This window comes from Cydia strobilella, chromosome 3 (assembly GCF_947568885.1).
Source record: "Cydia strobilella chromosome 3, ilCydStro3.1, whole genome shotgun sequence".
NCBI classification, from domain to species: domain Eukaryota; kingdom Metazoa; phylum Arthropoda; class Insecta; order Lepidoptera; family Tortricidae; genus Cydia; species Cydia strobilella.
This window is the reverse complement of record NC_086043.1, coordinates 20,326,671-20,354,362: the sequence shown is the minus strand read 5'-3', so window position 1 is coordinate 20,354,362 and position 27,692 is coordinate 20,326,671. Positions and strand designations below refer to the sequence as shown.

The 27,692-nt window shown below is 38.4% G+C and overlaps 1 protein-coding gene across 3 annotated transcripts in view; it reads right to left on the bottom strand.

Annotated features, from left to right (window-relative positions):
• Positions 1–12,884: 12,884 nt before the first annotated feature.
• The window catches only part of LOC134756070 (solute carrier organic anion transporter family member 74D-like), a 72,270-nt gene continuing 57,462 nt past the window's right edge, over positions 12,885–27,692 (bottom strand). For all 3 annotated transcript variants that reach the window (XM_063692875.1, XM_063692874.1, XM_063692873.1), the window contains exons 4-11: positions 24,641–24,769; positions 23,878–24,042; positions 18,781–18,906; positions 18,399–18,541; positions 17,735–17,865; positions 16,761–16,978; positions 14,854–15,030; positions 12,885–13,905 (exon numbers count right to left, since the gene is read on the bottom strand). In XM_063692875.1, the coding sequence (XP_063548945.1) occupies positions 13,712–13,905; positions 14,854–15,030; positions 16,761–16,978; positions 17,735–17,865; positions 18,399–18,541; positions 18,781–18,906; positions 23,878–24,042; positions 24,641–24,769 (1,283 nt within the window). In that variant the 3' untranslated portion in view covers positions 12,885–13,711. The remainder of the gene's footprint in view (positions 13,906–14,853; positions 15,031–16,760; positions 16,979–17,734; positions 17,866–18,398; positions 18,542–18,780; positions 18,907–23,877; positions 24,043–24,640; positions 24,770–27,692) is intronic.

The following is a 27,692-nucleotide window of genomic DNA, read 5'->3' as shown; positions in this document are numbered from 1 at the left end:
GTTTTACAAACAATTTGAGACTAAAACTAGGGTCATTTACATGGGCCATTTTCAAGCAAAAGGGTACTTATTGTCGCTTGTCAGTAAGGCGCTATTTCCATATAGCTTCAATTAGAAATCAACCTTATCGACATGCGACAACGTGGTACTTTTTGGTTGAAAACGTCACATATGCCTACCTAATTTTTTAAATTAAGTGTCAAATTGTGGACAAGAACGCATAAAAGTAAATAAAACTATGTATAGTTTTATCAGGTGTGCTTTATTTCATGCCCTTTCTAATTATTCTTACCTTAAAATTAACACATAATTTAAAACTAAATTGTGGAAGTAAATACATTCAAAAAAAATTAATCAATCTATTTAAGTAAATAAATTTATCAAAATATTTTTAAAAAATAGGTAAATTTTTAAAACATACGCTTACTGTAATTTTGATAATTAATTAAATAACATGTCCTTCAACTTCAAAAAGACTTGTAGCCTAGTAATATTTTATGTAATAAATTACGTAAATTAAAACAATAATAATCCTAAGTAGAAACATAAAGTTAGCAGCCTCATCGTCGACGTTAGTTGGGTTCCGGTTATTGCCTGCAACAAAATATTATTTACTATTGTTAATTTTATACCTTCACCGTATATTAAGATTAGATGTTTTCATCTGAGGTAACAATTGATTCTGATTTTATGGTAATGTTCTCGGCAATAAGCGGGCTACATTTATAAACGATTCTTCAAAGAAAACTTAAAATAAAATAACATGAATTTCTTGTGAGCTGAGCGACTAATCTTAATACATGGCATTAACTGATCATAACTGTTCCATTATGATTAGGTATGTATGTTATAGTTTGTAAAAGGACTGTCTCAGAGAGAATCATACTGTGCTAGTACTAGCATCCAAAAAAAAGGATGGGTATAGTTTTTCTTTGTTCTTATTTACTGACAATTTAATTTGATTTGACCAACTATAAATATCACATCAGTAGCAAATTATTATACCCCGGCCACATACTCGACGAGTGGCATGGGAAGTAGGCAGAGACGTAGTGTACTAGTGTGGCCGCGCTACTCGTCATCGGCCGCCATACTGCCTGCTACTAAGGCGTTTATTCCGGCGTCAAACAGATGCAGGACGCTGTATGACTGCTTATATGACCAAGACCTAAGTTAACCTTTCGAGATCCGGACCCATATTCTGGACCCAGGGAGCTGGGTCTCGAAAGGTTAAAATTAGGTAGGCACTTACTTACGATCTCATCCAATGGTGCCCGAGCCAGAATGAGAGCTAGCACTGGCTGAAGCCTTCGAGAACGACTGCGACTGGCCGCCGTGAGTGCCGCGAACCAAGCCGCCGGCGCCGTGCAAACCATGCCCGCCGAGGCTGCCATATCCACCGCCTCCGCCGCCACCGCCGCCACCGCTGAAACCGCCGTGGTGGTAGCCGTCGGGGAGCCCACGGTCATGGATGATACCTAAAGAAGTATCAGAAATAAAATAAAGCGGCTAAAATGTAGGCGCGAAGGGTAATCGTCCCATAGAAATTTTGAAGACAAGATTTGCTTGACCAACTATAGTTTGCCAAAGGACTGTCTCCTCAGACAGAGACTCATACTATCTCTGTCTTACACTAGTACTAGCACCCAATAGAAAAAGATGTATAGTTTTTTTTTGTTTTTTTTTACTGCCAATTTGGTTTGACCACAACTATATAGTGTACCTAATCTTCTCTGAGTGTAATCTAAACTGGGTTCTACTCAAACAGATCATTTCAGCCATTTTTTTTAATTGTTAATGGTTAGAAATAAAAATTAAAAAGTTATAAAATGGAAATGGTGGCAAATTGAGTTCTTTGTGAATTTAATTTTATTGACCGCGAAAACAGACATTTTCTGAGATCGTTTGCCATGGCCACTATTTATAGATACCTCTAAAATATTTCTCTTACCTGGTGCTGCTACGACACAGGTCACTAGAGCCAGACAGAAGATGAGCACTAATCTCGCCATTTTACCCGTTTCACACTGGACTTGGATATACACTGTTCAGACCCAACGCGACACCCGTTTTATATGCTGGAAACTGTCAACTAATCGTGGTCGTTTACGCGAAATTGATGAAAATACAAGTCATTCCTTTTTTGCGAATCCGTTGGGGATCGGTGTGAAGCAGATTCATTCATTTTGGAGATACTCACTGCACTGATCATACAGATATGCAAGACATAATTTGTGTGATTAGAGTAGACATGATCGCATAATTACAGAGTTCCTATGACCACCTCCTGCCTTCATCATCAGATCAGCTCAATGGTACCATAATATTGCATTGTCACCCGACTTACATGCGTATGCAAATTTTCAGCTTCATCGGAAACCGAAAAGATGGTTGAATTACATAGGTCGTAGATACCGTAGATAGGTTCATAGATTAATGTTATACCAGCGGTTAGAAACACTGCACCAGTTGTGGCCTGTCAAATATAATGGTAGGCAAGCTGGACTTCATTTTCTTCTTGAGCTAGGGGGGACACCTTTACCCAGCAGTTTATAAACGTTGTAAAAAACATATGTATAGGTCTATAGGTACTTGCAGCCCTATCGCAACCTAAAATACGTATGAAATAATAATTTTTTGGCTGAATTTCCAATAATATTTCCATGTAGGCTCAATTCCTGCGCCGGATTTGAGTCTACGTGAAAATGCAGCCTCAGCAGCCTGTGATCACCGAAATTTAGTATTAATAAGTTTATCTATATCAGGGATCAAATTGAAAATACGAATGTTTGTAGAATTTACAACTCTTCTATAGTCAATTACTGCCAATTTGTAAAAAGTTGGTCTCCTACAAATAAGAAGGTCGCTCTAAATGAGACACGCTTCGCCCCACAATAGAGCGGTGACACGGTGCTACAATGCGTTAGTTTCGGTAGCATTGCAAACAGGAAAATAGGATGGGAAAACATTCAGTGCTGTTGGGGTGTTGGGATGACCCCTACACGTGGTGAACAGTCAAGGCCTTACAAAAAACATGGTCAATATCAGTACCTATTGAACTCAACTTGGAACAGACGGTGTTAATGGTTAATGTTAATACATTCATTGTGCCCATACAAAAGATATGACAAAGTCACACGTCCAACTCGTCCAAGTGTGCTTCTCTTAAGAAGTTTTGAACGGATTCCTGAAAACAAAGCCTTATGATCCTACATTGGGGGCACCCGGAAAGGAAAAGTGTTAAGATATATTTCACCACACCCGCCCGGAAAGGTTCTCTTTAACAGTGGAGGCAAACTCTCTATTCGCAATCGAAGTTGAGTTGTTTCTTCAAATATTTATAGCATTAATTTGAATTCGATATAATATTTATAGCATTAATTTGATTTGTTTAACTCTCGTGTCTTGATGTGCTTTTAACCCTCGCAACGCTCAAGATTCCACTTTTTGAACTACTCGCTACGCTCGTGCTTGCCGAGTACTCAGGGTACGCGCAACGGGTAAACAATAACTGTGTTTTTTGTGTTCAATCTTACCAAGACTTCAAAATTAGAGTGATTGCCGTTTTTTGAGGATATATGTACATATAGTACGAGTACTCGAGTAGGTAAGTAGTTTTTAGGGTTCCGTACCCCAAAGGGACCCTATTACTAAGACTTCGATGTCCGTTCGTCCGTCTGTTCATCTGTCACCAGGCTGTATCTCATGAACCGTGATAGCTACAAGTCACATTTCCCGAAAGTCCAATCTAATTTGAACCTTAAATCGGAAGGTTAAGTTAAAATTCTTTTAGCGCGTATGTGGTCGATAAATCGTACTATGCCTGGAAATGGTTAACCTTTTGAACGCTTTTCCTCAAGCTTCAAGACGTGGTCTGCACGCCAATATCTCGACTAGTGAATAACGAATATAAACCTTATCTGTCAGCAGGACAATTGCTTTGAGAGCGTCCGCCATGACAACTTTAGTGGTCGCTGGCGTGGCAGGCACGACAGCACACGACCTATTTAGTGGCTCTTGGCGTCCAAATGGTTAAACGCCTCGCCTATCGTGTGCAGCGCGTTATTGTGAACATGTTGTGAACCTTGTCAAAATGGACGAACGATGATATCGTCAGGCGACAACCAAAACTCACTAATTACCACTACAGGTTCATAGCCGTAGTGAATCATATTAGTACCCTAATAAGGTTGATTTTTGTTTAATTATTATTAATCTGAGTTTTAGTCGTCACCTGACGAAATTGGGCTGTAGCCGTGAGCGTCAGTCGCGATGTCCATAGATTAGTATATATATGCTATGAATGTTATAATGTCTGGATTGTCTGGCGATGGCGAAAGCAAGCTCGTTTCTCCATACAATGGACGTGGTTACGCTCTCATAGATTGTTCTGAAACATTGTATTTACAATAGGATATATAATATTTACAATAGGTATATCTAGGTCTGTAATTAGCTTATGTAGGTTCAGATACAATTTGTTTGATATACTGTTTGTGTTAGATACGGTTTATGGTATGGTATGGTAACCAGTGTCATAACTATTTAACAAACATCTTTTTATAACAGGTGTCACAGACAGTCCCCTATGCAGAGGATGCATGGAGACAGAAGAAACAGCCTCTCACGTGGTGCTGGAGTGCAGCGGAGTGGCCCCATACAGGGCAAAACATCTCGGATCCCCGAGAAACCTCCCCGAGGTCCTACTCAACATCAAAGGTTTGATAGGTTTCCTCGAGGAGCTAAGCTGGCAGGATTCTTCGAACTTCTTGCCTGTTACAGAACTATGCAGTGAAGACCAAGTAGCTGCCTACGTCGATCTCAAAGGGAGAGGAGCACGCAAGGTAATAGTCTGCTCCGCCTACCTGCCCGGAGAGAAGCAAGATCCCACAGAAGAACTGACTAAAGTGCTAGAGTACGCTCAGGCACAAAAGGCGGAACTTATTGTGGGATGTGACGCCAACGCCCACCACACCATCTGGGGGAGCACTGGAATCAACAAAAGGGGTGAGTTACTATCCCAATTTATCTTTACTAATTGCCTGCACTTGTTGAATAAGGGCAATACGCCCACCTTCGTAACTAGAGCTAGGCAAGAAGTATTAGATATAACCTTCGCTACTGAAAAGGCGGCGAGCTGCCTAGCCGACTGGCGTGTCAGCAGCGAAAATTCAATGTCGGACCATAGACATATTTTGTTCAGGGTAAAAGGCTCTCTAGATAGGGAACCACTTACGCGTAGAAATCCAAAAGAAACGTCTTGGGAAGCCTACAAGGCCGACCTCGAATACCGTCTAAAGGATGTCCCAAAATATGTCAAAACCCCAGATTCTCTCAACTTGGCAGTTAATTTAATATCTGAAGGCATACGTAGGGCCTACGAACAAAGATGCCCACTGAAAGAGTCAAAAACTACTAACACAACGACGTGGTGGAACAAAAGGCTAGAAAATCTCCGTAGGTCCACACGTCGCATATTCAATCACTCGACCACACCGAATGAATGGGAAAGGTATGGTAGAGCGCTGACTGAATATAATAAACAAATCAGGAAAGCAAAAAGAAGGTCATGGAGGAAGTTCTGTGAAGAGATTGCCCAAACTCATAAAGGAGCGAGAATTCACAAAATACTCTCCAAGACACCAACCAACTATCTCGGTCTTCTTAAAAGACCAGATGGCACATTTACGAACACAGAAGAGGAAACTCTGGACTTGCTCAGAAGCACCCACTTCCCCGGTTCGTACTCAACCAGTAACACACAACTTTGCGCCCAAAGGAATTCTCGAAACCACAGGGCAAGCAATATCGACTGGAATTTGGCAACTAACATTTTCAGACCAAACAAAATTAGATGGGCATTGGATAAATTTAAACCATTTAAATCGGCAGGAGAAGATGGAGTATTTCCGGCGCTTTTACAGCAAGGACAGGAACTCCTCCTCCCGCATCTGGCCAGAATATTCCGAGCAAGTTTTGCATGGGGAATTATACCAGATGAATGGACTAGGGTCAAGGTACGCTTCATACCAAAAGCAGGGAAAAAGGACTATTCACAACCTAAATCCTTCAGACCTATTAGTCTAACATCGTTCCTACTCAAAACGATGGAAAGAATCATTGATCAACACATTAGAGCGAAATACCTGGTGGATAGACCACTAAGTGTAAACCAACATGCTTACCAAAAGGGGAAATCTACGGAGACTGCCCTACTCGACCTGGTTGACAAGGTGCAGAAAACCCTAGAGGAAAAGCAAACCGCTCTATGTGCGTTCCTTGATGTCGAGGGTGCTTTCGACAATACGCCCACAGAGACCATACTCAATGGTATGAATTCAAAGGGAGTAGACGAAACCACCACCAGATGGGTACATAGCATGCTCTCGAACAGAGTAGCCACTCTGACCCTCAATACCATAGAGCATGAATTTTATACCACAAAAGGGTGTCCACAAGGAGGCGTTCTATCCCCACTATTATGGACCCTAGCAGTGGACCAACTTCTTGCAATTATGTCAGGCCATGACTATGACACACAGGGATATGCCGACGACCTGGTAGTCATTGTCAAAGGCCCTTGCCTCCACACGATTTCCAACCTAATGCAAGGAGTTCTAAACACTATATTCAAATGGTGTAGAGAAAATGACTTGTCCATTAATCCGAGCAAGACTGTAATAGTACCATTCACAAGGAAACGAAAGCTGGAAAAGCTTACACAACCAAGACTTAATGGACAAATAATACCGTTCTCAGAAGAGGTCAAGTATCTAGGGGTCACTTTCGACCAAAAGTTAACTTGGAACCCTCACTTGAGAAATATTATACAAAAAGCAAAAATGGCCATGTGGTCATGCTGTCGAATGGCAGGAGCAAGATGGGGCATAAGACCCCAAATTGCTATGTGGTTGTACACAGCGGTAGTGAGGCCCATTATCACCTATGCCTCCGCAGTCTGGTGTAACAAAACCAGCCAAAAGACGGCGATAGATACTCTAAACAGCCTGCAACGCACGGCTTGTTTAACCGCAACAGGCGCCTTCTCCTCGACACCGGGAGCGGCCCTAGACGCACTGCTGGACATTACACCACTCCACCTGCACGTGCAAAAGGAGGCCAAGCAGTGCGTCTACAGAATATGCACGCTAAACAGGCCAAAATGGCGCTCTCAAGCACTAACCAAACTAAAGGCCTGGGTTTTTGCAAATAGAACCCTTAGCATGCCCACTGATGACACGCACACCGAATGTCATTTTACCAAACTGTACACAGTAGAAATCCCTCCTAGAGACAAATGGACCAACGACCAAATGTACGTCGAAGAGGGAAGCCATATTTGGTACACGGATGGTTCCAAGAAAGGCAATGATGTAGGATGTGGGATCTATGGTGAGAGACCTAAGCTCAGAGCTAGCGTCAGCATGGGCACACAGGCATCAATCTTCCAGGCAGAAGTCTTCGCCATCAACAAATGTGCGGAGCTTAACCTGGATAGAAACCTAAGACACCATCATATCTACATCAACTCAGACAGCCAGGCTGCTCTGCTGGCACTAGATTCCCTCGAGTCAAACTCAAAACTAGTCCAGAACTGTAAAACAAACCTAAATGCACTGGCTAACTCCAACAAAGTCATACTTAGATGGGTACCAGGACACTCCGACATTAACGGAAACGAAGAAGCGGACGAACTTGCTAGAAAGGGCGCAGACACACCCCTGGTCGGCCCAGAACCGTTCTGTGGAATCACAAAACGGGATGCATACTCTCTGCTCAGCAACATAGAAAAAACGAGAGCAATCGATTGGTGGAAGTTCGTCAAAGGACAAGAACACTCGAAAGCTCTAATCAAAGGGTTCAACGGCAAAACTGCTAAGGAGCTTCTAAGGCTCAAAAGATATAAAACCTGCGCAGTGACTAGAATATTGACTGGACACTGTAAGTTGAACAAACACATGTTCCGAATTGGGAAGAAACAGGATGCGACATGCAGGTTCTGCCAGGAATCAGAGGAGACTGCAATGCACATTCTCTGTTCCTGTGGACCACTAATGTCAAAAAGAAGTATCCACTTAGGGCGGCACATACTGCAACCCTATGAGGTACAGAACATTACGGCCCAAAGAATCTGGAATTTTCTGGACTCAACGGGCATTAGTAACGAACTTTAAAGGGCCGTCACAATAGATCACTGCTTGGTCGACGTGACACTCACAGGCCCACAACACCCCAACAATAAATAATAATAAATAAGCTGGCAGGATTAGCCCACCCCCATTTCACGCAAAATAGGCGCCAGTCGTCGCGTTGCGGAAAATCGCCCGAACTACAATACAATACAATAGATACGGTTTGTTTTATATACTGGAGCTATATAAACTAATTACAGACCTAGATATACCTCATGTATGTGAAAAGTTTCATTACAATCCAACACTTACCTAGTTTTAAAATGAGAACGAAACTCCGTTTGTATTTGTATGGGAAGGTGAAATTCGGCCGAGCTTGCCGGGGACTCTTAAGGGAGAATTTTAAGTTGTTAAGAAAAATGTTCAGATCAATGAGTTTAGATCAGCAACTTTTGCAGTTGGCTGTGCTAGAAGTAAAAAAACAACAAGTCTCAATATTTTTATTTACAAATAATTAAAAAATACGTGACAGTCGTCACAGTAACAAATCTATAGTTACCGAAATACAATATAATATTACGTAAACAGTTTCACCGGATCATTTTCATGCGGACTTTGTATATTAATTTATAAAAACTTGGGCGTTATTGCTGCAAAACGTAATAATACAGTTAAACATGTGAAAAATAAATCTTATTTTGTAGCAATAAGGCTTACGCAGTTTTAGAGGTTAAAAAACGCCGTTAAAAATAGTTTCAATATATATTCACGCTAGTATAAAACGGGGGTAAAATCATAATAACTACATATACAACAATATATAATCTGATCAGCTAGACCAGGGGCCCTACCGCAAAAAGGAATCTTCAATCTTTTTGACCCGAGTCACAACCAACCATTCGACTCGCTTCATTTCCGGTTGATTTCCGGGCTAAAAGTAAGGGCCCGCGGACCGTAGTTTGGAGACCCCTGAGACTATTACGTGCAGCAGTTACGCCTTAAGCTTTAATTAATCAGTTTCGGTACGGCTTCGTACAAAAATCCTCACAAAATATGCGTTTTTGGTACAACTTTAAATCTACTTATTTCGATAAAACGAAGAATTTAAATAGTAGATAGAAGAATCACTGAAACGAGACACCTGCCAATTTAGTTATTTACCTATTATTGTTATTTAAGACGTATGTACTTAATAATATTTTTTTATCAGTTCTTTGCTAGCATTATTTTTCATGCTGACATACTTTACGAATATAAAATTTAAATAACGATGAAAGTTAAAAAAAAAACTTAAAAACCGTCTTTATTAAATTAACAAAAGTCTTGTTTCAACAACATATCTATAATTTTAAGTAAAGTATATAACTGAAGCGTTAAAAGTCTGTCGAAACATTTGCCCTAGATTTTACTATAAAACCTTATCGCCCAAAGAAATCAAAAAGTTCCTATATATATATATCCTAAATTGCTGTCTCGGCACCGCCATTTTGTATGTACAATCCAGAGGTATTAATAACTAAAACTAAACGTAGACTAGGAAACATCATCGGCACGGACATCTAGCAACGTTACGGTTATCACACTTATGGGCATTTTCACTTAAAAGTGTACCATTAACTTTTTTTCGAAAATCCATCAACTTTTGGGTTATTTCTACTCAGAATCACGACTATCGATTTAAAAAGAAAAAATGTCCCAAAAAAAATGACAGTTTTGTAACGCATAGATACATTTTGTATGGACCGTTACAAAACGGACACCCAAAATTTGTATGAAAAACTGGCGACACTTTTTTTCTTTCTCATTCAATAAGTACTCGTGATTTCGAGTCTAAATATCCCAAAAGTTGAAGATTTTTCAAAAAAAGTAAATGGTACCATTTTTTCTTAAAACCCCCTTATACAGTGATGTCACGCTGCACACCGGATGCAATGTATGACCGCCTTAGAAAAGCTGCTACTGCGGTCACACAACACTGTTGCAAGTGTTGTGTGACCGCAGTAGCAGCTACTTCTAGCAGCGGAGTAGCGTAAGCAGAACTAAAATGTGAAATACGCGTAGTTATGCAACTAGGTGATCGGATAAGTTTTACATACAAATATTAAATGTATTAAAATGTCATTCAGTCACCAATCACGGGTCGAAGAAGTTTCGACTTAAAATACGTGAGTGACCCATTTTAATACATTTCATGGGTCACTCACGTTTTAGTCGAAATTGTTTGACATGTTTGAGAGCCATTCCCGTTGGCTGACTGACGTATTGAAAGAACGTGAAAAAGCGTGAGTGACCCACTTTTAATAGGTATATGTTATATATCTGAGTCTCACAGAAGTTTTGTATATAAAAACAAAGTAAAATTTTGTCTATTTTCTACACACTGGTTGTTTACAAATTCACTTAGATTAATGTGTGATGATCGTTAAAAATAATCAAGCTAATATTATTTTTCGATCTAAATTATTTGTATATCAAAGCAAAGGTTCTCAAAGAAATTTATATATATATTTATTTAAATGTACTTCTAACTGGCCGATATACTGTGTAGTCCGTTTTATTATAGTATGGCAACTAAAATATTACAATAACGTACAGAAAACATTTAACTAGCTATATTTATTAAATATTATAAGATAAAAGCTAATAAGTAGATCAAGATAATATACATAATGTATACATATAGTACAAATAGGTACGCATTTTTACATAATTCAATAAAAAATTGTATAAAGCAATATTGCACCGACCGTAATGCACACGTACAAAATTTTGTAATTGCTAAATTTTTTTTTTTGCTAACAGATAAACCTCAGAAAACAGATCAAAAAACGTTTTGTTTATGCAGGCTGGCTAAAAAATAAGTGCATTCCCGTTGTCAGGGAGGTTTTGGGATTATACTGAGCAACTTTTACCAACCACGAAATTGCGAAAAAAATTTTACCGTCCAATAGAAAATGGACCAGCCAGAACGTATGAATCGGCAAAATTTTTTTTTCGCGAGTTCGGGGTCGGTCCCATAGTAAAAGTCCCTCAGTATAATCCCAAAACCTCCCTGGCAACGGGAATGCACTTATTTTTTAGCCATCGTGTATAATCATCTTATGTTATTCTTTTTTGCTTGAATTCAAGACCAAAAACATAATTTCGATCATACTCCACAGTCAATACGACTTAGCACAAAATATAGGTAGGGGTGGCAAATTCCTCCCGAAAATGTACAAATCAATATATTATAATTTATAACAATGTAAAATTGCGCACTAAATATTCCAAAAACATCATATTTATATTACGACAGTCCCGACGAATACCTACTAATCTAACATCAATATGCCTACAAAAACGTATTGCACAAGCAATTAAACTAAACCGAAGACGGACCGAGTAAATATATGTATACACGAAAATAAGTAGACAATTATTATGTTTTAAACGATCACAGATCTAAGTTTCTGGCTTCAAGTAGAGGCGAATTCCATTCCGTCCAGTTATACTAATATATTAAGAAGTTTACACGTGACCCAGCCTTTTTAAAAGAATTATAATTATTCTTATGGGAAGCTATAGTACATGGCTATGTTGAAACAATCAAAACAGATCAGGAATTATTTGCTACGCGTTCAATTTTAAATGTATTCAATTCATGTTGTCTAATAGGGATAATATGGGTTTCTTGGGTGAAATTACCATTTTAGCCAAAATAAAGTGACTATAGGCATACTACTACCATCTAGCCCAAATGTATCCAATACAATTCGTAACAAATGTTTGTGTAAAAAATTATAAAAATTATGGGGCTGATATATTTGTAAACATTCGCATATAGCTTCCTGATGTAAAAATTTCATTATAATACAATAAAAGAAGTAGAATAATAATAAAATAGATTTAAAATAGACAACAGACTTATACTAAACATATGCTTATATTTAATCTAATTTTATTATGTGATTACAATTGTTCAATTGATGTATTTACAATTTATAAGTAATTTGCAAAAAAATACTTGCACTTAACTAAAGTAAAGTCTAATCACTAGCCATATAATCGCAATAATCGTAATAATAATAAAATAATCGAATTTAAATTGTTGTGAGACATACTAACATTAAATCATGTCGCGCGACTGACTAAAACAAGTGAGTCTAAACCGTAAAATGATTTAATAATAAAATAAAGCTGCATCATACTATAACATCGATCCATTTAAGACAAATGTTAAATATTTAACCAATAGAATGAGCCAAGCTTTACAATAAACTCGTCCCAGACATATGTGATCTATACAGTATACACAGCATTAAAAAGTGATGTAGAAACAATTAATCGAGCGACAAATTTATCAGTATCGGGCACTAAATATGCACGTATGTAAATTACTAAAAATTGTGTCAAAAATCATATACTATCATAACTGAATAAAAATATAGGGGAGACTGAATCTCAAGAGTCGATCAAGCTGAAAACGCACAAGAATGAGAACATTTATGAAAATATTCATGTTGAGTCTAACCTCACTTCTCGAAAATAACCCTCTGAAAGTTGAATGCCGACTTGCTTCAATTGTTCTCCTATTTCCATAAAAGAAAACATGTTGCACGTTTTATGGCTTTGCATATATTGTTCCACTGGCGTGGCGTTAGCAATCATGGTAACTTTGTCACTCACACATTAATTGTACAGCGCTTGGGATTTTTTTATAATCATTGCCTACTTTTTATAAATTTTCACGGAAAAATACTCTAGTATTCTTCATTTCAAAAAACGTATGTAGTCGCCTATGATTTATTATATACAAATATTGATTTAAGCTTATATTTGATCCCAGTTCATTTCATTTATTACATATATTTACAGATGAAAAATATTATGCTCGATTCGTCACTGTCTCTTGTATAAAATTGAGCAGAAATACTTATTTCATAAAATGTAACTAGTGTATAAAATGCACAAATATAACAGAAAAAAATGCAAACCTATTTTATTTAAATTTGATCTAAATTTATAATTGTTTAACTGGTCAGTGATGCCAGCTGAATAATATAACAATATTGTTTCATATAGTTAAAAACCTCGGTCGAACCGACCACTTTTCTCGTTCGATTTTAAAAACTTAAAAACACAATCTTAGTTTAGTCAAAATTTTGTAAAACTTGTCGTTTAGGTAGATACGTACATTCAAGGTATTTGATTTCTATGCCGCTTCGTATCCTGTCTCAGAGACATTCAATATGATTTTAAAGTATTATTGAATGAATTGAATCTGTGGTGAAGGTACGAAGTGGCACAGAAATCTAATTCCTCGATCGATCCTAGTAAGTCTAAACAACTTCTTTATACCAAAAACCATACTAATTGACAATATTCGTACATTAAAATGTACACTTTGATCAATTGCTTCACAGCGTAAAGAATTACTACCAATATGCGTCACAATCGCCACTAAAGAGCTACAGTCATATAATCTGTCAACGCGGAAGACCTACCACAGAAGTGCTACTCGAAGCGTCCGCAGCGCTAACCCAGCGGTAGTTACCTTGCAGGGTTGTCACCGTTTAGAAGTGTGACTCGTAAAGCTGTCAAAGTTGGCTCTCCGGCGGCTGCGCGACGGTGGCCAGCGGCGCCTGGTGCTGGTGGTGGTCGCGGTCGCGGTCGCGGTCGCCCGGGGACTGGTGGGGGTCGCGGTCGCAGGGGTTCATGTCGATGCGGCCCGCGCGGCTCCACACCAGCATGTCCATGATAAACGCCAGGAACATCAGCCCCGATGACAACCCTAGGGAGGTAGAAAAGGGTTTACGTCGTTTGAAATATAATCCTCCATAACAGTCCGGAAGACATTACCACCTAATATTGTAATCGCATAGATCACATGATAAAAGTGACTGTGACAGATATATATTATTTTTCTGTCCCTCTAGGCAGCGAGATAACTAGAAAATTTGCAAGAAAAATGTGAACACATTCACTGCCAGCGACCCGCTAGGTGGGTTCTGTTTGTAGGCGCTTTTCACTACATACAATTTTTTCAGTGTTATCGGCTACGCCCGTAGCGCGTAGCTCACGTTGGCACCGAATATGTAACCTCGTAATGCCCACAGCCCACATACGAAACTTTCCTATTTTTATTCTGAACCTTGCTGTATAGTAAATAGGGCTGAATTTTGTTCGTTAGAGAAAACAAAGAAACAAAAGAAATGCTACATTATTGGCTTTATGAAAGGTTTTAATTAAACAGGAACGGCGCGTACCTCGTAATGCACATCGGGTCTAAAATAATAAGACCCACCCCACTCTAGCGTCTCCCGAGCGTCTGCGTTTAGTCAACTTACGCAACGTTGCCCAACTGCGTAGCGACTAGCGACGCCATTTTCCACAGCGCTGACTAGACACCGACGCTAGTGTGAGGTGGCCCTATATTTTATTTTATTTTATTTAAAAAGGCACACTAAACAGACAACATTCAACATTGTTACAAAGAGTACATGAGTGGTAGGTATTACATAAGAATGCCATCCAAAGTAAGCATGCACAGCAAAAAAGAACTTGTAACGAGTAAAAACTATCCTAAATTATTAAAAAAAAAATATATATATATATATATAAAACTACTCAAAATTACACTAAATTACAACATTTCAAAAATACTTAATTATTACATGTTAAATAGCTTACTGTTATTGGGAAGTGTGATGATACCATCTGGTATAGTGATCTCACTTACCCAAAAACAAATGTCGCAAGCTGTCGTTGTCGTAGGAGGCGCAGGCGCCGAGCGCGCCGCACAGCTTGTCCCTCGCGCGGCACGCCGCGTCGATGGCGGCGCCGAACACGATGGGGCACGGCACGTTGCCGAACACGCCGATCGCGAACTGGATCACGCCCATCGCCATCGCCTTGTCTGCATCGAGGGGGGAAACGGAGATATTAAAACAACCGGCCGAGTGAGAGTCGGACGAAGCGCACGAAGGGTTCCGGACCATTACGCAAAAAAACGGCAAAATAGTATTTTATACAATCGTGAAATAATAGAGAGCTTTTCAGTCGAGTACCGTGTTTAAGCAACGAAGCTTGCTGAGTTGCTTAAGTTAAGGTACGAGATTGAAAAGCTTGATTATATCACTATTGTATACAATACTTTTTCACCTCAGCAGCTCGAACAAGCCTACTTTCGTCACTCGCTGGAGTGAGGAAAGTGCGACTTTCCTCACTCCAGGGAGTGAAACAAAGTAGCTTTTTAATTTAGTGAAGGACATGAACTATCACTTCATTCTGAATTATTCTGTGTAATTCGAAATACATTTTAACCTTTATTATGTTCTCACTACTGAGGTGAAAAATGATGTGTGCAACACGAGAGCAAAGTTATTTTATATCTCGTGTTTTTGAGTCCCTCGCTACGCTCAAGATTCTAACTTAGAATAACTCGCTTCGCTCGTGATTCAATTGTAGAATCTTTCGCTTTCTCGGGACTCAAAATAAACACTCGCAAGAAAAACCAACTTTCCTCTCTTGTTGCACAAATAACTATTTCTACGAGACAAAAAAATAATACTTTCAATTAGTAGAATCATATACTTAAGTAAACAAACCAAAAGTATACAGCTAAGATACGCGAGCTGCCGCAGCCTGCGATACCTTCATACTCGTACGCGCCCCGGCCGCCAGGCCTCGCGCCCCCGGCGGGTTGGTCAACGACACCTCCTCGTAACTCATGAGACCCTGGTATCTGCTCCGCGCTAAATTCAATTTTAAGACAGTTTTTTTGTCGATTTTGGCTACCGTAGCCTATGGAGACTAACAAGCAACGCTAAGCGGTTTTCGTAGGATATGGATGTTGCTATATGAAGGGTGTCACATGCGCGTTTATGACTGCAATTGTTGGCCAACCAATCACAAAGCAGATACAACGCAGCAGCGTGTTTAAGTAGGCTAATTTGCATTGAATCGAGTCTCCTTAAACAAGAAATATTTTACTGAAATGTATGAAGTTCTATTTTCAAAATTTTTATAATTGACTAAACCGTATCGATAAAATTCTTATGCTTGAGTCGGAGTGCCATAGACTATCCAACGTTGAAAAGAGTAAGGTTGTAGTGTTGTATATGAAGTCGTAATACACAGATTATACTCGACGAGTAGAAAAAAAACACGTTTGCTGTATGGGAGCCCCACTTAAATATTTATTTTATTCTGTTTTTAGTTATTGTTGTTATAGAGGCAACAGAAATACATCATCTGTGAAAATTTCAACTGTCTAGCTATCACGGTTCATGAGATACTGCCAGTTTTTTACAAAATTCTTTATTTATGCAATGTCTACGTGTAGGTCAAAGTATTGGCGTATTTTGCATGCTTGAAAATGGAGACCTAGGCTCTCCGAAACATGTCGCGCGAGTGACTAAAAATACGTGAGTGAAACCGCTAAGTTAGTTAAGTTAATATGTCTCACGATAATTTAAATTCGATCATTTTTAAATTACGCATATCTGCTTGCACGTGTGTACAAGCGTGTTTTACTCTGTCTGGTTCTCCAATCCAATTTAAACCTTAATTCTATATAGTCTAATGTTGTGATCTCCAATCGAATTTAAACCTTACTTCTACTAAAATAAGGTTCTAAATTCTTACCACGTTTATCAGTACACCGTATAATTAGCAGCACTGCTCCAACTTCCCCGCTCGCATGTACGAACATGAGCGCAGCGAACATCGCAATAAACGCGTATATCTGCTTGCAAGGGCCGCCGCACTCGCCGGTGACCGCGTACCCGGATAAACTCAACTCGTCGGACTGAATCTCGCGGAGTAAATAGGATGACTCGTTGAGAAGCGCGTAGCGCTCGAAACTGTAAATAAGAAGATTTTTGATAAATAATCAAAAAATGGCAAGCCGATTTTGTTGAAATAATTTCCGTTTAAAGTATTTGTTAAGGTGGATGTCCTTGTGCGATTTAATATAATTTCCTTGACCATATTTTCCCCCGTTATATCGATTCTCCTCACTTAAATCTCCTTTATAATGTAATATATATCCTCGTGTTTTCGCAACAAAATAATGAGCAATTAATTAATAATTTTATAAAAAAAAAAACCATTTGAAAATTGATACATTTTGCTCAAACCCTTGTTTGTGAGAGTGATGCGTATAGTATCGGTGTAAAAAAAGCACTGATTTTTAATTTATCAAAATTATACAAGATGTTACTTCAACATAGGTTACCAGCATAAGTAGTTTACATGATAGGTGGAAGTAGAGTATTCCAAGCGGTATTACCCGTGGAGTCCCAGGGCTCTATATTTGCCAGATAGAAAAAAACGATGTTGAGGTTTTAAATTTAAAATTGTATTTTGATTGTCATTTCGGACGCGATATCGCGACCATAAAAGACAAGGGATTAAGCGTCAACTGGAAAAGTTTGTGACAGATCATGGGGTCTTCTTCGATACCCTCGTTTCTGGAGGGTATGAGCGGCTTTATTTGCCTTTCGGCTTTAAAAGTTGTGTCAAGTCGCGCCCCCCGCAGTGGAGCTGTCAGTATATTCGGTCTATATTGTGGGGACGGGCCGATGTAGCGTCTGTAAGGTAGTGATCTGGCAACTCACGCGCTAGTGGCCTTGGGCGCGGTGCCGTTGTTGGCGATGCAGCCGCAGCCGTGGTACAGCCACGTGCTGTTGTCCACCTGCACGCTGCCGAGGCAGCCCGCTTGGCACGGCGATGTGTATGTATATGCGTCCTGGAATCAAGTATAACGTTTACATTTCATATTGTTTTGTATTAATGGAGGCTAGTAAATACGGTAGACGGACTACTTTCATACAATATTGTCTACTATTCTGTATTTTAGCTTTAAAGAGTGTAAAAAAAATATTGAACTTGTCTACCCCTGTTACAGGCAAAAAAGGACGATTGTTAAGCATTGAGATTATTTATCGACGCCATCTTATAAGCTCTGTAAATGGATTCCGAAATATTAAAAACAGATTGTGCTACATCATAAAATAAATAAAATAAAATATCTTTGAAATGCTTTCATATTACTTTTGTGCCTCTAACAGCTGTCAGGCAAGTACAATTTTACAGGTAGATTTTGAATACTAAAATGGCGCCCAATGTTTTTTGTGTTCTTAATTTTCCTTGTACGTATAGTGAACGCACCTGTCCGGACATCGGACAGTAGGACCACAGTTGAGCGAGTCATCAGTTGATCACCAGCAGCAGCAGGCCTACTCGTAGTGGTGTGGTGTGTAGTGTATGTAGTTGACGCACCTGGCCGCACACGGGGCTGTAGGCGACGCCGTCGCAGGCGCAGGCCGCGCTGCAGGACAGGTTGCCTCCGACTCCTGTCACACCCGAGCTGAGCGCGCGGTAGCTCTCCTCGGGACAGCTCACGAACATTAGCACCACCATGCCTGGAACAATATAACACTCTACAGGCTTCTAATATTCCTACAGGCTACAGCCAAAAATTATCCAAAAAAATATCTCATAAAAAGCGGAAACTATTTGGAGACCCTAACAAAAAATTAGGCCTTGCATAGAACTAACAGTACAAGAGTTTGGGAAATTAGTTCCCATTAGATCTTCTTTATTGATATTTATAAACAATTTGTACAAAAATAAACCTTGTGTCGTAGGTGTTAAAGCTCACCGGCGCTATAAATGGCAGCCGTAGCCGCCGTCCACGCGGCGACCTGCCGCGCCGTCGGCACCAGCTTCAGGATCACCACGCCCGACGTGATGATGCCCAGACCCATGACTAGAATACCGCCCAAACCTGGAATAAATAGTGTTAATAAAATTACATGCCTGCATTTGTGTGAAAACTTATTGGATAATTGGACCAGCAAGGCGAGTTCGGCGCAGCGTCCATGGTAAACAAATGCAAACGTATGCGAGCAGCCTTAGTGGAGGCTGCTTTGAAAGCTCGACGCCACGCTACACACCCTGCCGATCTTAGAGTTTATCTAATTGTACGAGTAAGTTAAGTCTACAGCGATTAAGGGCCAGTTGCACCAACCACAATTGACAGATTGAGCGATCAACAGTGCACTATGAAAATTGACAAATAATAAAATTATGCAAAAATGTTAACGGTGACAGGTGGCTTGGTGCAGCCAATATGACAACGCCACCAAGAAACGATAAAGTTCTTATCAAATTGAGTTTTATGGTGCGGCCCACTGTGGTCGCTGCATTTTTATAGTTATTTACGATACAAGTGCGGAAAAGAGGAAATTCGAAACGAGTGGCGATAAATTAAAACACGACCGCAGGGAGTGTTTTTAATCGACACGAGTTGCGAATTACCTATTCGCACGTGTATCGTACAACGTTTTACAGTACATATGGCCCTTTAAACTTTCGACAAATGCACGAAAAGTGCTATTTGACGCACTAGTGCGAGAAAGTAGCAACATATGTACTGTAAAACTTTTTTCAGTACATATGGTGTTATTTTACCGCACTAGTGCGATAATTAGCACATTACGTAACTATGTTGAAAATTTAAAGGGCCATATGTACTGTAAAACGTTGTACAATACACGTGCGAAAAGGTAATTAGCAACTCGTGTCGATTTAATTTATCGCCACTCGTTGCGAATTTTCTACTTTTCGCACTTGTATCGTAATGCACTATAATAGGTAAGCAGAGCAATATGTTGCATTATTTCCCGTGAAAACTTAGCGATAATGTGCGGCCAATGACGTAAAAAAATATCCTGGTCACGGCACCAAATGTAATATACCCACTTAAACAATCACTTTATCATACATAATCACTTTATCGCTATAACAACGCCTGTCCATCAACTAATTTCATTGTATTGTTGTTTCCTTGTATTGTTTCTGTATAGTGCACAAAATTACGTATAATTACTTACATTTTTAGATGTACATATTACAAAATTAAATATCCCATGTTTTATTTGTACTATGTGATTGAATCATACGTTACATTGCGAATTTCATTGCGGTTTTGTTAGCATACGTTTAAACTGTACATGTTAAATGTTAAGCATAAAGTGTCAAATGGGGCATTTCACGTCAAGCGGGCAGCAAAAAAATTGTCAGGTTCTGGATTTTGTTCATAGTTGGATTAATTGGACCTATATGTGAACTAAAAAATTTGGCATCATTACTTTTTTAATATATTGCTTCGTTAAAAATTTATACGCATTTGAAAAAACTACAAAATGTGAGGAACGGATTTTTTAAAAATTATTATTGCAATTCTTTCAATGGATTTAGTTATAACTAAATAGTGATTATTTGAGAATATTAGTTGATTTCTTTGAAAATTTATAAAAAAAGTTTTTTTTATCTTTTTATCATATAACAAACCGGAAGTTAGTATTAAATATCTTTTTTTTTTCCAACTTCGCATTTTTTTATATTTTTTATTTTTACACAATAATGTAGCTTATGGTGTACTAATGTCCTATAAAAAATTTTATAATGGCATCTCGATTGGTTTTGAAGGTTCATGAAGTAATTCGAAAGTACTGCGCGACGCTCCGTACTGAGCGGTAGTTCTATGTGGCAGTCTTTAATGGCCAATTACGGGTTTTTTTACTTTTGCGTAACGGAATTAAAGTAATAAACAATATTTCATCGGTTAAGATGTATAAAAGCAAATCATGTATTATTCAATCGTGCCTTGTAGCGCTATCACTGATCAACCATATCTTGGAACTGAAAACAAAAGTTTATGTTTTAACAAAACGCTAGAGGTAACTTAATAACTATAGCTAGGTTTAGGCGGGGTATGTCACATGCTTAAGAGGTCACTTTCGAGTTAGGTCACGTTCTGAGGACGTCACTTTCTGTACGTCACATTCTGAGTTTGTCACATTCTGAGCTCGTCACATTCTGAGTACGTTACTTTCTGAGAACGGCACTTTCTGAGGACGTCACTTTCTGTGAACGCCACTTTCTGAAGCCCTCGCTTTCTGAGTACGTCACTTTTATAACATAGTAAGATTAAAGAGTATACCTGCATGAACAATAGATACTGCTGTACGGCATACGGCCGTTTTTATGCCGTACAGCTAATATGATTGCTGGTATCCATTGTTAATGCAGGTATACGCTTAAATATTACTTTGCTATAAAAGTGACGTACTCAGAAAGTGACGAACTCAGAAAGCGAGGGCCTCAGAAAGTGGTGTTCTCAGAAAGTGACGTACTCAGAATGTGACGTACAGAAAGTGACGTCCTCAGAACGTGACCTAACTCAAAAGTGACATCTTAAGCATGTGACATACCCCGCCTAAACCTAGCTATAGTTATTAAGTTACCTCTAGCGTTTTGTTAAAACATAAACGTTTTGTTTTCAGTTCCAAGATATGGTTGATCAGTGATAGCGCTACAAGGCACGATTGAATAAGACATGATTTGCTTTTATACATCTTAACCGATGAAATATTGTTTATTGCTTTAATTCCGTTACGCAAAAGTAAAAAAACCCGTAATTGGCCATTAAAGACTGCCACATAGAACTACCGCTCAGTACGGAGCGTCGCGCAGTACTTTCGAATTACTTCATGAACCTTCAAAACCAATCGAGATGCCATTATAAAAAAAATTATAGGACATTAGTACACCATAAGCTACATTATTGTGTAAAAATAAAAAATATAAAAAAATGCGAAGTTGGAAAAAAAAAGATATTTAATACTAACTTCCGGTTTGTTATATGAAAAAAAGATAAAAAAAACTTTTTTTATAAATTTTCAAAGAAATCAACTAATATTCTCAAATAATCACTATTTAGTTATAATTAAAACCATTGAAAGAATTGCAATAATAATTTTTAAAAAATCCGTTCATCATCATTTTTTGTAGTTCACATATAGGTCCAAATAATCCAACTATGAACAAAATCCAGAACCTGACAATTTTTTTGCTGCCCGCTTGACGTGAAATGCCCCAATTATGTTATAATTATTGAACAATAAATTTCATTCTAATTATGTTGAAATATTGAGCAATATTTCTATTTACGGCGCCCAGGGAATAAATAAAATGTAAATAGTAGGCATATGTTTGATCTATTGAGAATGGAGATAGTTGTTAGTCTCTATCTATTAATTTATTTCGAATACGTAAAAATCAAAAACGTCATTCCTTATAAATTCATAATGCTTGTATCAGTCACTAGGCAATATAAGTATTTTGAGGTCAGCGTTTGAATTGTCATATTCACACCACGTCATGGTGGAGTAACTTTACTCAATCGCTCAATTTACACTGTTCAATTGTATGTTACCATGTTAGTCACCGATAAAATCATCAATCATTTAAATATGTGTGATATTTAATAAAGTAGGTAATGCACTATTGGCATGATGACATTTTTTTGGTGAAATATCGTATTTTTTATAGTTCGTCAAAAGACTGTCTCATTTCAAAGATAGACAGAGAGAATCATACTATCTTTGTCTTACACTAGTACTAGCACCCGAAAGAAAAGGATGAGTATAGTTTTTTTTGTTCTTATTTACTGACAATTTGGTTTGACCAACTATTTGTCAGTAGAAAAAGGCGCGAAATTCAAATTGTCTATGGGACGATATCCCTTCGCGCCTACATTTTTTAAATTTGCCGCCTTTTTCTACTGACAAGACCTGCTTGACCAACTAAATATAGTAACAAAAAAATATTTACTTTATATCGTGTAATAATATTTTTTGTACGTAATAAATGTTTAATGGTGAAATATATATTTTTTTAATTCAAACCCTTTGGTGAGGACGTATGGATTACGGTCAATGAGGTTGTAGCTGCTCAAAGAAATATGTCATGCAATGATGACGTCAGGACGTCAGGACGTCACGGTTTGGCTCGCTTCTGATTGGTGTTTCAGTCAAAATGGCCGATTTTAGAATTTTGCGCTTTTATTTTATTGAAAATATCATAGACATAGTATAGTAGTTATAGACATGAAACCGAGCGACCAGGGGTAAGAGAAAGACATATTCATGTATTGACAGGTTAATGTATGGCAGCATAATCCTTTTTCTCTTTCACTCTTATAAATTTCGGTATATCGCCATCGCCTCCTACCTATGCTGCCATAACCCGACCATGAAAAAAAACCCGGTCGGTGATAAGGACAAAGCATGGCACTATTTTCTCTTTCCTCTTATAGGAATCGCAATAAGACTATCTTTCTCTATCAAAGAGTGTCAGGCCCTTGGAAAATATTAATATTCCTAATGTTTATACTGAAATTGGGCCATTGTTTTGAATCATATTAACATATATGTTTCTTTGTAATCATTATTTCCATGGTTCTTTGTTGCTGTCATCATGCTAATTACATACATTTTATTTATATCGAAATAAAAAACTGACAAACTTTAACTAGCATTGATTCATACACGTGCTTCCAATTAAGTGTTGCTTTCTTGTTGTTTTTCCGTTGTTTCTAACTTTTTAACTAATTTGCTTCTTGAATCCGTTTGAGCTGGCTCTGCGCTGACTTAGCAGCGACAGTGTACAAGGCCCCAATATTAACGTTATATTTTCATACTAATTTTACTTTTAGGTTAGCGCTTCCACACTCTGCTGCTAACCAATTCGATGCAGAGTTAGCTTCTAGGGACTCTAAAGCCTATCATAAAATGCTGTAACGTAAAGCAACCTTCAAGGGATTGCTTCAAGTGTCTTTACATTGGATAGCTGCGATAGTGTGTAGACTGTAAACTGGCAGACGACGCTACGATTCGTCATAGTACCTCACCCGAGACTAGGTTAGCGTCGTGCGTGGGCAGTCGGAACTGCTTCTCCAAGTACTTGGGCAGGAAGCTGTAGACTCCAGATATCGGCATGAGATGGAGTACAGATGAAGCTGTCCGCCACATTAGGATGTCGTTTGTCAGCTGCCGCTTTATTGTGGCGAAGAAATCTGAAATTATTGATCGTAGTTTAGCTTCAAGAGATCTCATAAGCATAAATAATGAGATTTTTTTTATTCTATAAATATCATGAAGTGCCATGACAACTGACAAAGATTCTACATAAGATTCGTATGTTGGATTAGCATAGGATGCATAATTCTAGTATATATCGCTTTGTATCGGTCTAAGTGTAGAGTGGGACCACGCTAAGTTTTCATGCCAAGTGCTACGTCAAGTAAGGAGCTGATAGGGATATGTATATATGCATTCTTACTGCCAAATTTGTGCAAAGTTAGAGTATATTCTAAGCTTTTTAGGGTTCCGTACCCAAAGGGTAAAAACGTCCGTCTGTCCGTCTGTCTGTCACCAGGCTGTATCTCATGAACCGTGATAGCAAGGCAGTAGAAATTTTCAGATGATGTATTTCTGTTGCCGCTATAACAACAAATACTAAAAAGAACGGAACCCTCGGTGCGTGAGTCCGAAGTATTTTGTAGCTCATCCAACTGAGGGCAAAACCGCAAGCTACCTGGGCAAACACTGCGGACTTCGGTGGACTATCGCGATGACACGGAGGTGGCAGAAGACTTATAGGAACATGAATACCTTTTAAGAATGGCCGGCTCTTTTCCTTGCTCTTCCTGATGACAGGCATAGGCTCCTGCCGAATCTGCTTCGGGAAGAAGAACATAAGCGCCGACAGCATCACGATAAACCCGGCTATAAATACCATCCCTGGAAACAAACAATTACGACTTAAACAGATTTCAGATGATTTATTGATAAATGTACGTCTCATTTACATATCAAACAAAGATACAATTTATTCAAAGATAAGATAAACATTAAATTATAAAGTTACATAATATTAAATTGCACATTATATTATTTTTATTTACAGGGTTTCATTGTAGTGTTAGGATCAATGATCTTTTTCCAGAAATTCGTTTACATTGTAGCACAAGTAAGCAAACAAGTTGTTTATGTATAGTTTGGCCCAGGACTGTCTCATTTCAAACATAGACAGAGAGTATCATATTGTCTTTGTCTTACGCTAGTACTAGCACCCAAAAGAAAGTGATGAGTACATATAATTTCTGGATCTTATTTGTCACTGGCCTGTATCTGTTTTTTTCCCCAATAAAGAAAGGAAAATAAAATAAACTAAAATACTAATGCTTGCTTTTGCCCTGAAATCTCAGTCTAAATCTAAGGTAAGGTGGCTAGGGTTAAGAACAGCCCACTTGATTTGTAACGTTCTTAATAGACCATCAATCTGAAGCAACGCAGTTATTTAGTTATAGTTTGTCAAAGGACTTTCTTATTTCAAACATAGTAAGAATCATACTGTATTTATCTTACACTAGTACTAGCACCCGAAAGAAAAGGATGAGTATAGTTTTTTTTGTTCTTATTTACTGCCAATTTGGTTTGACCAACTAAATATGTAGAGATACTACCAATGTACAAACTAGTTTACAGTGCAAGCGCGAAAAAAAATATTACCTATTTTTTTATTGAAGATTGTTGTTACTACAATAGAAGTAACTTGTACTTAATTACATAAACAACTCGAACATCCACGTATTCAAACATAGGTAATATATCTCCGTTTTTGGTCATGATCTTGTATAGTAAGTGCGCGATGTCTAGACATGTGTACCTATCTACATTTGCATAATTCCGTCGTCGGCTCGCGTCCACATAAGAGGCCTGCTGTTGGATTAGGTGGGCTTGGCCAAGTTATGACGAGCCCCTAATTTTAAATGTTTTGAAGCAAATCTACATTTTTGATGCCGATCTCGTTACTCCCATGGAATGACTGCTTGTTTAATTCGAAACAGATGCAAAAATTTAAAATAAAATAAATGCGAATAGGATAGGGTCTTATGAATGTACTGGTAAATTATAGTTATAGTTGATCAAACAAAATTGTCAGTAAATAAGAACAAAAAAAACTATACTCATCCTTTTCTTTTGGGTGCTAGTAATGAGACAGTCCTTTGAAAAACTATAAATGAACATCCTGTAAACACCATGGTTGCAAGAAATAGGTAAATTAAATGAAAAGCATCCAGCTTCGTAAAATATTTCGGTCATTATTCAAGTGTTTTGTGTATGTCTCATTGTTGTTGTTATTGTCCTATGGCCCTTAGAGGTGCAAAGGGCCTTCACAAGCTCGCGCCACGCCTTCCTATCTTCAGCGACCCTTCTGGCCTCGCTCCAGCTCAACCCGTCTCATTAGAGTGACCGAATGGTACACAAATTTTCTGACTCAATGAGCATTTCGTACATTTTATATAAATTTTAACTGGACACGTAGTTTTATAAATTTGATAAGAAGGTAATAATCGAATTTATTTATCCTTTTGTTTAGATTTTTATTTGCGGAGGAAACTCCCACTCTCATTCCACATTAGCCCATTTACTATCATATAAAGATCATTCAACTTTACGGTACATATGCCACAACGAGAGCCTAACATAACCTTACATTACGAAGCATATGTTAATTCAAAAAATTTTAACATGTCGATATTGGGCGCTACAGATAAATGATTCGCACAGGAAATCAGTTTGCCAAAAAATTCTGCTAAAATTTCGTGCAAATAGATAGGTACAAAGCTAAATTCTTGTACAGGAATCATTGTGTGTTGAAGAAATTATCAAGAGCTGAGGCATATCTTATTACTAGCTTTTGCCCGCGACTTCGTCTGCGTGGACTTAGTAACCGCAGCTAGAGTAAAAATAGCGCCTGGAGAAAATCTCATAGCAATCTAAATTTGAGTATATTATGCACACAAATTAGCAGGCACTTCGTTAATTATCTCAATTCCACCCCTCTTTTAACTTTCTTAAGGGATGATTTTCGGGATAAAAACTATCCTATGTCCTTCTCAGGGACTCAACCTATCTCTATGCCAAATTTCATCTAAATCGGTTAAGCGGTTTAAGCGTGAAGAGGGAACACACAGACAGACAGACAGACAGACTTTCGCATTTATAATATTAGTATGGATGGCAATGAACGTCTGATGTGTGAAACAGGCTGTCCGAAACGCAGACGTTAGGTCAGGCCGGTCAGGGGCCTTCAAGGTCTCGGTCAGGGGTGCTAACACAATTAAAGTGTCTAAAAACGAAACAAGCTATTCCTAAAAAAGTACTTAAGTGTGTAATAATCAATTGTAAATATGATTTAGTTTATATAGTAGAGGTTCAAGGGACAATATTTGAGGTTTGGTGTTTATTATTATAAAGTTTAGAAAGAGCGAGTGTCAACCCTTTTAACAGACAACAGTTCACGGTCCATGAAACGCCACAAGCCGAGACGAATTGCGATAATCGACCGCCGTACGAAATAATTCCGATACTTAGATATACGATATACCTAGTAATACGTCTAACCGAGCCATACAAACAGAAAACATTCGCGGCTCACAAGGTCGCCCGGTCGCCGCTGAGTCAAGGGCGTTCGCTAGACATAAGGTTCTAACACGATAGGATATTGTTTACGTTAATCAGTGTTAAACAGCGTCGCATCAAAAATTCTAAACTTAGAAAATAATGTTCAGTGTTAGAGGCAAGACCGGTTTAAAAGTAAAAGTAGGCATGGCGGTTGTCGCGTCCCACCAAATCCTCTTGCTACGGCTGGGCAATT